Source organism: Orycteropus afer, unplaced genomic scaffold (genome assembly GCF_000298275.1).
Source record: "Orycteropus afer afer isolate SDZICR_OR568_19922 unplaced genomic scaffold, OryAfe1.0 scaffold00032, whole genome shotgun sequence".
NCBI lineage: Eukaryota > Metazoa > Chordata > Mammalia > Tubulidentata > Orycteropodidae > Orycteropus > Orycteropus afer.
Genome location: NW_006921619.1, coordinates 10,371,138 through 10,381,197, shown reverse-complemented (window position 1 = coordinate 10,381,197; position 10,060 = coordinate 10,371,138). Strand labels below are relative to the sequence as shown.

Below are 10,060 nucleotides of genomic sequence, written 5' to 3'. Positions count from 1 at the left end.
TAAAATTCTTCAATTTCCTCATGTGTGGCTTTGGTGGTTGGGGCATAAATTTGAATAACAGTCATATTAACGGGTCTTCCTTGTAGGCGTGTGGATATTATCCTATCACTGACAGCATTGTATTTCAGGACAGATTTTGAAACATCCTTTGTGATAATGAATGTCTCTCCTCACCTGTAAGCCTAAGTTATATTATTCTTCTTAAATAACCAGAAAGTTTTTGGATTATAACAATATATCATTGAAGAGTGAGGGAGAGAGGTGTCACAGAGCATGACAAATGTGTTTTCCCAATTATTCCATTAGAAATTCAGAATACTAAATTAACTGGATTTAAAAAACCTTGTGAGAGACACAAATAAGTTGAAAATAAATGGATGGAAAAAAATTAAACTATACAAATAGCAACAAAAAGAGAACTTCAGTCACTATACAAATAACAGAAAAAATTGACTTTAAGACAAAAATTGTTGCTAGAGACAAAGAAAATTATATGATCAAAAAAGGGTCAATACATCAAGAAGCCATAACAACTATAAACATATATTAACCTAAAAACAGAGCCCTGTCATATAGCAAGTTTTGTAGGAATTCTGCAAAACACTGGCAAAATTCAAAGGAGAAATAAAAAGTCATATATCTGATAAGGAGATTCTATTCAGTATATAGAAAGAACTCTTAGAATTCTAAAACAAACATATTAAAAATTGGCAAAATATCTAAATAGACATTTTTCCAAAGAAGATATACATATAGCCATTAAACATGTGAAAAGATGTTCAACATCATTAGCCATCAAGGAAATGCAAATCAAAACCATAGTGAAATATCAGCTCTCAGCTAGTAAGATAGCTACAACCAAAAAAGATAGATAATGACAAATATTAGCAAAGATGTACAGAAAGTGGAAAACTCAGCTGATAGGATTGTAAAATGGTGTAATCACTTTGGAAAATAGTCAGGCCGTTCCTCAAAATGTTAAACAGAGTTTCCTATGACCTGTAATTCTATATATATATTATTTATATATCCAAGAGAAATAAAAACACAAAAATTTGTATGTAATTTCAATAGAAGCATTATTTCTCGTTGTCAAAATGTGGAAACAACCCAGATATCCATCATGTGATGAATGGATAAACAAAATGTGGTTTAACCATGAAATGGAATATTAATCAGCAATTAAGAGGAATGAAGTAGTGATACATTCTACAACATGGATAAACCTTGAAAACATAATGCAGTGTAAAGAAGCCAGATACAAAAGATCACACATTGTATAAATCCATTTACATCTTCTCCTCACTTATGGTTAGATTCCAAAGACCGGGAAGTATGTGAAAATTGGCATTATGGAAAAATGGAGGATGATCACATCAGATCACAAAATGGAGGATGACTAAATCATTTACATAACTGTCAAATTACATCATTACATAATTGCTAAACCATTGAAAATCATGGCCCAGCCAAGTTAACACAGAACCTTAAACATCATGGCCAGTGTTACTCTGACCTAGCACTTAGCATTCATTATGCCAGACATACTGCAAAAGAGTTGGATAGTAGATATTTTACTATTGTCTTAAATGCAAAATGTCAGATAAAAAGATGGTCAACAAGTGAGGAGTAGGTATTGTGGTAGTTTAAGGTAGTGTGTCAACTTGTCTGGGCCTGGTGTTGAGTGGCTAGCAGCTGGATGTTGTTATTACCCATGATGAGACTATTAACCAACTCCATGGTGGAATCTACTGTAAGCAGCTGAGTAGCTCCCTTAGGGATATGGGCTGCATCTAGTATATAGGAAGAAGCTATGAGAAGGATCTTGAGCTTCTTGGCATATTTGGATGCTGCATTCAGCTGAGTCATCAGTGAGTGGTCTGCCATGTTGTCTGCTCATCTTAGCACTGTTTCTGGACTTGAAATGATGGCCTGCCATGTTGCTTGATAATCTGGGGACTGTGCCATTTTATTTGTCAGCCTTCGGTTTATTAGCCTCAGCAGTCAACAGCTGCTGAGTTAAGAGTAAAAGATGCCTCCAGTGGGCTAGGAACAAGAGGCAGAGCTGAAACCCAAGGTTAAGGGGCCTTCACCCAGCCCCTAGAGCTGGCACTTTGAACTCAGACATCTAGCCTCTTGAACTGTAAGAGAGTAAGTCCCTGTTTGTTACAGACATCCACTTGTATCTTCTGCTAAAGCAGCACTAGATAACCAAAACAACAAACCAAACCAAACTCACTGCCACTGAGTTGGATCCGACTCATAGTGACCCATCCTTGAGTTTTTGAGGTGGTATCACTACAGAAGTAGATTGCCCAACCTGCCTTCAAAGAAGTGGCTGGTGGATTTGAACCGCCAGCCTTCTGGTTAGCAGTCAAATGCCTTAGGCACTATGTCACCAGAGCTCCTAATCAAAACAGGTGTATGTAAAATATCCAGGATAGGCAAAGCCATAAAGACAGAAACTAGACTAACAATTGCTAAGACCTGGGGGAAGAGGAAATGGGGACTGACCGCTAATGTGTATGGAGGTTCTTCGGAGATGATGAAAAAATTCTGAAATTAGATAGTGGTGATGGTGACACAACTCTGTGAATAAACTAAAAACCACTGATCTTTAAGCTTGAATACACCATGCCAGTTTACATTTCAAAGGGTTTCAAGGCCCCTCTTCATCTTGGATGCAGTCCTTCGAATGAAGACCTATTTGACTTTGTCCTTAAAAGGTAGTCCCTGGAATGCAATACCACACTATATTCCAACATGATTTGTTCAGACCAAAGAAGGACCATCACCAATCACTGCAGAGATTTTGTCTGTATTTTTACTATCCCCTATGATCACTTTCTGCAATTGTACTACATAGTTCAATAAAATCCCTGATTTACTGCATCTGGGCTTGCCTTATCTATAATCAATAAACTCCTTGACATGAGGAAAGAAAGCTTAAGCTCTACAATACATTGTACATAATTGACACTCAGTAAATACTTCTAGATGAACTGGGAATCCAACTCTTAAATTATAAAGGCATTAAGGAACACTTACCACAGAGTCGGAGAGCTGAAGTGAACAGCTGCTGGTTTGGGATTTGGTACATGGTGACTCTTTAACCAAATATTCCACAAAGGTGCCAGGACCAAACACCCACTGTTAAAAGATAAGATGAGAAAGAAAAATCAAACCTTCCCATGCAGGAACATGATTCAGGTTTAGAGACGCTATAGTTACAGAAACAAAACACCCCCAGAGTGACAGTCAGTACATCTATCCTGTTGTCCCTGCAAATCCCCACACTGATCAAAAATGTTTTATGATTTGTTGCATAGGAAATATAAGCACCATATCTCTGTTCCCCTTTTAAGAATTTGAGTGGGCCCTAAATTCTTTCCTTTGGAGGGATTTTTTTCCTTCCTCTAATAGAATTGCCTTTTAGATACGTTTTTCTCCATTTGCTAGAGATATCAGTGCAATCCAAATACTTATGAGTATCTGTTTCTTCAGGAGCTCTGGTAGCATAGTGCCTAAAGCACTTGACTGCTAACCAGAAGGCTGCCAGTTCAAACCCACGAGACACTCCTTGGAAGGAAGGTTGGGCAATCTACTTCTATAGTGATACTGTCTCGGAAACCCAAGAAGGCGTCACTATGAGTCGGGTCCGACTCCATGGCACATAACAACAACAACAACCATCTGTTTCTTCAAACCCATAAAATTAAACTTCCACTGCAGGCCTTATTATGGAGTAGAAGTGACTTGCTAAATGGTCCATGGTCAACAGACATGAGAAAGTACCAGAAACTAGTGAACCTAGAGAGACTCCTCAAGGAGGCAATGAGTCTATTCCCCATCTTACCATAAGGCCAATGAAGGTAAGATCAAATAACATAACTCTTATGGAAATGCCATGGAACAATTCAGAAACTAAAGTATGATAGAATGTGCTTTTACCAAGTCTACCACAGTAGGGATTATAAAGAAAGAGAAGACCCCTGTTATTTAAAAAAAAAAAAAAAAGCCTTGGTATTCTAATCTTAGCTTAAGAACCTATAGCAACACTGTGAGACACATGTTACGTGTAACTGGCTTGGGCATTTTAGCTTTACCTGACTGGAAGCCCTGATGACTTTGACAAGAGAATATTGTTTTGAGGTGCTCTTTTTGTTGTATTTTGCAAGAGATTCAGTGGCAGCTTCCAAAACTCTGGGATCTGACAAATCAGCGGAGCTGGGACTTGGGCAGTCAGGGCACGTATTATGAATCTTTCTTCGAGAAACTGTTGAAGTCAAAGAGACCAATTTAAAACAAAACTCTTTATTGAGTTTAGTCCTATAAATCCTATGAACACGACAAAGGCAAAAACTGACAAAAATTCAGTGTTAGCAAGGATGGGGTGATAAAGGCAATTTTCTGGAAAGCAAGTCAGTTTTCTGCAATAAGCATGTATTACTTTTCATGATTAAAATAAAATCAAAGCAAAATGCATTTGACTTCACACAAATTTATTTACACTAGAAATATTACTTAATAACATATCATATAGCATGTTGATATAAGACCTTTCTCCCCCAATGAGGTCAATACCTTCCATCATCATTGTGTCTGTAAAGCAGACTGAGTGCCTTTCAAGGTTGGGGTTTCATTATGTCATGTCAGGTGTTCCTAAAACCTCACATAATGTCTAACTCTACTGCAGGCTTCAGGGGTATGAATTCCAAATGCAGATGCCATCTGGGAAAGGCATGTTTTGAGGAGGGAGAGGTATAACCAAGGTGCAAAGATCAGAGAATGTGATGTGTATTCAGAAGCATCCAGTTGAGTAGTGTGTAGATTTGGTGTAGACAAGGAAATAATGGCAGATAGAACTAGAAACGAGTCTGGGAAGCAGTTGTAGACATGCCTTTTATGACTAAAAATTCAGGATTGGATATTTTGAATTATTTGGGAAGATTAATTGTGAGAAGTAGAGTAGTATAAGAGGAACTTCAGATGGGAGACTAATATTGAAAATATTAAGAATTTGACCTTGAAATAAAAATGAAGATAAGATTGGGAGAAAACCTGTATACCCTTGTCATAAACCAAAAAAAATCAAATTCACTGCTGTTGAGTCAGTTCTAGCTAAGAGCAACCCCTTCTTGGGTTTCCAAGGCAGTATCTCTACAGTACATTGCCCAGTCTTCCTTCCAAGGAATGGCCAGTGAGTTTGAACCACCAATCTTCTGGTTAGCCTTAGGCACTATACCACCTGAGCTCCTTGTCATAAAAAAACTCAAGACCTACTTAATCCTCTTTCCCTACCATTTATTAAAATGAACAAAATCAGAGTGATCTCTTACCTGGGCGAACGGTACAGTTATAGGCAACTAAATAGAGAATTCTTCTTGGCTTATTAACATAAAACATTGCTTTGCATCGACCATAAACCTGGAACCAAGCAAACACATTTTACGACAATGGAGGGATGAACCATGGGTGTTAAAAATGCCCAACAAATGGAATTTGGAGATTTTTTTAAAAAAGTGATATGATATTTAAGGTCCAATTTTCATTGTTTTTGGAAGGGAGAAAATGGTAGCTGATCATCAAGTTTGTTTCATCTTTTATTCCTGGGACGCAGGTAGGCTATACTTCCAGCCTCCCTTACAGTGTGACTTTTTATAACTGAGTTCTAACCACAGGAAGGTGAGCAGAAGTGATGTATTACACTTCCAGGTCTGGCCCATAAAGGTCACCTGCTCCTCTTTCATAGCTTGGTGCAGACAAGCATGCCCCCAGGGAGGCCACAGTTGAGAATGGCAGAGTCTAGAGCCACAACGTGCACGGCAGCTGGATCTCCAAGTCACCCCTTGAAGGAAAGTTTCCTGCCTGATCAGAACTCCTATTTTGAACTTTACATGAGTGAGAAGGAAACCTCTATTATGATGGACTCATTATGCAACTTTTAATTTGTTAATGTAGTTCGCATCCCCTTAACAAATATCACTCACAAGAGGGCAAAAGACAATTTGCTTTTCAAAATCAGGAAGGTTCAGTTTGACAAACTTGGTTACGATAAGAAAAAGATATTTTGGTCAAATGGTTTACTTGCAAACACATCAGTATCTAGGAATCTTCTTCTAAAGGTTCTTTTGATTCTGTGATTCCAGGAAAGTATTTCTCTTTCATGAAACATCTAGAGCTCCTATAATGTGTGACCATACCCAGTTTCCTTAGAATGAAACATACAAAAAAAAAAAAAAAAAAAGGCTCTATCTCCATTGCTACCATATTGTTGTTGTTATGTGCCGTCGAGTGAGACCCGACTCATAGCGACCCCTCCCTGGGTTTCCGAGGCAGTATCACTACGGAAGTGGATTGCCCCATCTTCCTTCCGAGGAGTGGCTGGTGGATTTGAACTGCTAGCCTTCTGGTTAGCAGTCAAGTGCCTTAGGCACTATGCACCAGAGCTACCACAGTCTACCTTAAACACACACTTACACTCTTCACCTTAGATCCCTTTTCACATTTTAAACACTGCTCAAAAGCCTGCAAAAGGATCCTGGAGGTAGAAAATTTGAGTTCACCAAGCAACTTCTGAATAACTTTGCATTTCTGGTCTCCATGACCCCAGGGGGACTTTTAGAAAGACACTTCGCCCTGTCCATGACATTAGAAGAAGCACATAGACACCCTGCCAATGAGATTATGAAAAGAGACATTGAAATGATGATAGCCATTGAACAATCTTTACTCTGTAGGAAAAGGGTGATCTAGCTTTTCTCCCTAGAACCACTGAGAATCAGTACTTACCGATTCATGTAGGTCCCTCACTTCACAGTCCATCCATGACTTTTTGCTGAGCACATGGCAGTGTGTCTCCAACACATCTAGAGTGAGATAGAACAGGGATCCCGGAACATCCTGCAGGACAGGGTGAAGAAATGCACCACATCCTACACGAAGCAGAAACCCCAAAAGACCTGCTTGATGGCAGAGCAAAAGGACATTATGCTTTGAAGAATCTGTAAGAATTGTTGAATACTGGGCAAGTGTTAGAATGTTTGCTAGCCCTTCTTCCTAATGACAGTAGAAGCATTATAGCACATGTGACAGGGGACAGCAGAGCTTTCTCAGCTTGACAGTTTGAAACGCACCTGCTCCCTTGTGTCTCTAGTCCCACCCCAGACCCTGGCCTCCACAGAAACATGCTCTTATGACCCTCACTTGCCTGTCTGTATTGCCAGGCGTCACTGACTCGGTTGAGACTCAGGACATAACCCTCCTTTCGGTCTTTGTTGATATTCTCCAGGGCGAAGCCAGCGAAGCCCAGCACGTCTGAGTCATTGCAGCCCCGGGGGAGGAGTAGTGAGGGCTTGGGGACTGGCTGGGGCATAGATGTAGCCCCACAGCATGTGGCCAGGGCACAGAGTGCCAGGGGCAGGAGTAGACCCATCCTGTGGGAAATAAAGCCCTGGATGGTCAGCCTGTGGAGCTGCAGGACTGGACTGGGCTGCAGGACTTTTTAAGGCAGATTTAAACAGTTTTGTAATCACAATCTGAATTATTGACCAGGATTTGAAACATCATGTTCCATTTTATCACCTTGAATTCTAAAGGCAGATGTCCATGAGTCAATACTTTAGATAGTATTTGCCAATATTTGTAACGTTGGAGTACAGAGCAAGCTCATATCCATGTGTGTGTAAACAAATTTCAGTTTCCATAGCATAGTGCCTAAGGCACTTGACTGCTAACCAGAAGGCTGGTGGTTCAAACCCACCAGCCACTCCTCGGAAGGAAGATGGGGCAATCCACTTCCGTAGTGATACTGCCTCGGAAACCCAAGGAGGGGTCACTATGAGTCTGCCTGACTCAAGGGCACTTAACAACACAACAACAACAACCCTTTCCCAAGAAATCTTAATAAATATGTGGCCAAGGCTCCTAGAGGGTCATGATAGATTCCAGTTCATGTCTAGTCTTTACCTGAATGAGAATATGAGGACTGTCACCATCTCCCCATCTCTCATAGCACCCTCCCTCCAGCTGATCTTCTCAGCCACGCTAATATGGTCTCAGGCATAGTTCATGGGACCGGGACCGCATGTCCCAGTTGTGCTCAGTGAGTTCAAGATTCCTGGTTGATTCCATGGTCACCATCTCTTACTAGCTCAAGGAAATATCCCTAAACACTTACTTACATTTGAGTGGCACAAGTGATCTCCCTAAAGCATTTTGAGCATCTAGCTAGAAAATATTCTATTTACCCTCCTTTGTTGTTGTTGTTGTTATGTGCCCTCAAGTTGTACCTGACTCATAGCCGACCCCTCCTTGGGTTTCCAGGGGTTTCCACCGGAAGTAGATTGATTGCCCAACCTTCCTTTCGAGGAGTGGCTGTTGGGTTTGAACAACCAGCCTTCTGGTTAGCAGTCAAATGCCTAAGGCATTAGGCTACCAGAGCTCCTTTAGCCTCCTTTAAGTTATTTAAATCTGCTTCTGTAAAGATTCAAATCAAACCAAACTCACTGCCCTTGAGATTATAGCCTAAGAAACCCTGCAGGGCAATTATATTCTGTCCTGTAGGGTGGCTGGGAGCTCTGTGGCATAGTGCATAAGGCATTTGACTGCTAACCAGAAAGCTGGCCATTCAAACCCACCAGCCGCTCCTGGAAAGGAAGATTGGGCTATCTACTTCCATAGAAATACCGCCTTGGAAACCCAAGGAGGGGTTGCTACTAGTTGGATCCGACTCAACAGCAGTGAGTTTGGTTTTAGATAGGGTCACTGTGAGTTGAAATTGACTGAATGGCACACAACAACAGGCTATTTAAATAGGTCTCTAGGTGGCACAAACATTTTGTACTCAACTGCTAACGTAAAGGTTACAGTTCCAACCTACTCAGCGGCTTTGCTGAAGAAAGGCCTGGTGATCTGCTTCCATGAAGATTATTGTTGTTGGTTGCCAGCAAGTTGGTTCTGACTCATGGTGACCACATGTGTTACAGAGTAGTAAGGTTTTCTTGGCTATAATCTTAATGGAAGCAGATTACCAAGCCTGTAGATTAGGCTATCACAAAAGATGTTCCATGGAACCCTAGTTCATGAAAAACCATGCCCATAACCACCCTCTTCCCAAGAATTCTGTTGTCAACTAAGTTTCTTGGCTATAATGCAAAATGGAGGCAGATCACCAGGCTTTTTCTTCTGCTGTACCACTGGGTGAGTTTGCATTTAGGTTAGCAGCTGAGCACAAACCAATTGATTACAGCCCAGGAAACCCTATGAAGCAGTCTAATATTAGCTTCCCATCTGAAATACATCCTATACCAGTCTACTTCTCACAATTAATCTTCCCAAACACACAGAATCTCCATGAGTCAGAAACGACTTAACAGCAGCAGACTAACAGACTTTTTCTTCTAGGTTATTTTAAAACTGTGCAAATATATATATATATATATATATATAAAGATTTTTTTTGTCATATAAATGTCTAGAATCATACTCCAAATCTACACCTTCTTCCACAGAACTGTATGGAAACAAACTTCTTAAATTCTAAGCTGTGCTCACTCAAGATGGACTTTGCAGGTGGCTGGCCTAAAACTCTGCTTTTTAAAAGAATGGTAAAGATTGCAGTGTACCTCCTTGGTCACAGCCAGCTACCCAGAGGGACCAAGTAGTTAAACCTGTGGGCTTGGAACCATCGTCACAGGGGACATCAAGCTCAATTAGCATAACATACTACACAAAGCATTGTTCTACCTCCTGCTTTGGCGAGCGACTGGGATCTAAAAGCTTGCAAGCAGCCATCTAGATGCAATGATGGGTCTCTCTTTGTCCAGAGCAAAGAAGAATGAAGAAAACCAAAGAAGCATGGAAACAATTATTCCTAGAGACTGGTATATCATGCGATCCGCAGCCTATATGACTATGAGACCAGAAGAGGTAGATAGTGTCCGGCTACTACTGTCAACCACTCAGAGGGGGAATCTATGCAGGAGATCCTGGATAGAGAGGGAGAACAATGTGGAACAAAACTCAAAATCATTTGGAAAAAAAAAAATGGGGGCAGGGA

At 40.6% G+C, this 10,060-nt stretch overlaps 1 protein-coding gene across 1 annotated transcript in view; it reads right to left on the bottom strand.

The window, feature by feature from the left end:
• Positions 1 to 7,435, bottom strand: part of FETUB (fetuin B) — a 12,536-nt gene extending 5,101 nt beyond the window's left edge. The window contains exons 1-5 of the mRNA XM_007935981.1: positions 7,211 to 7,435; positions 6,793 to 6,903; positions 5,340 to 5,427; positions 4,107 to 4,276; positions 3,049 to 3,150 (exon numbers count right to left, since the gene is read on the bottom strand). Of these exons, the coding sequence (XP_007934172.1) occupies positions 3,049 to 3,150; positions 4,107 to 4,276; positions 5,340 to 5,427; positions 6,793 to 6,903; positions 7,211 to 7,435 (696 nt within the window). The remainder of the gene's footprint in view (positions 1 to 3,048; positions 3,151 to 4,106; positions 4,277 to 5,339; positions 5,428 to 6,792; positions 6,904 to 7,210) is intronic.
• Between the last annotated feature and the right edge of the window lie 2,625 nt (positions 7,436 to 10,060).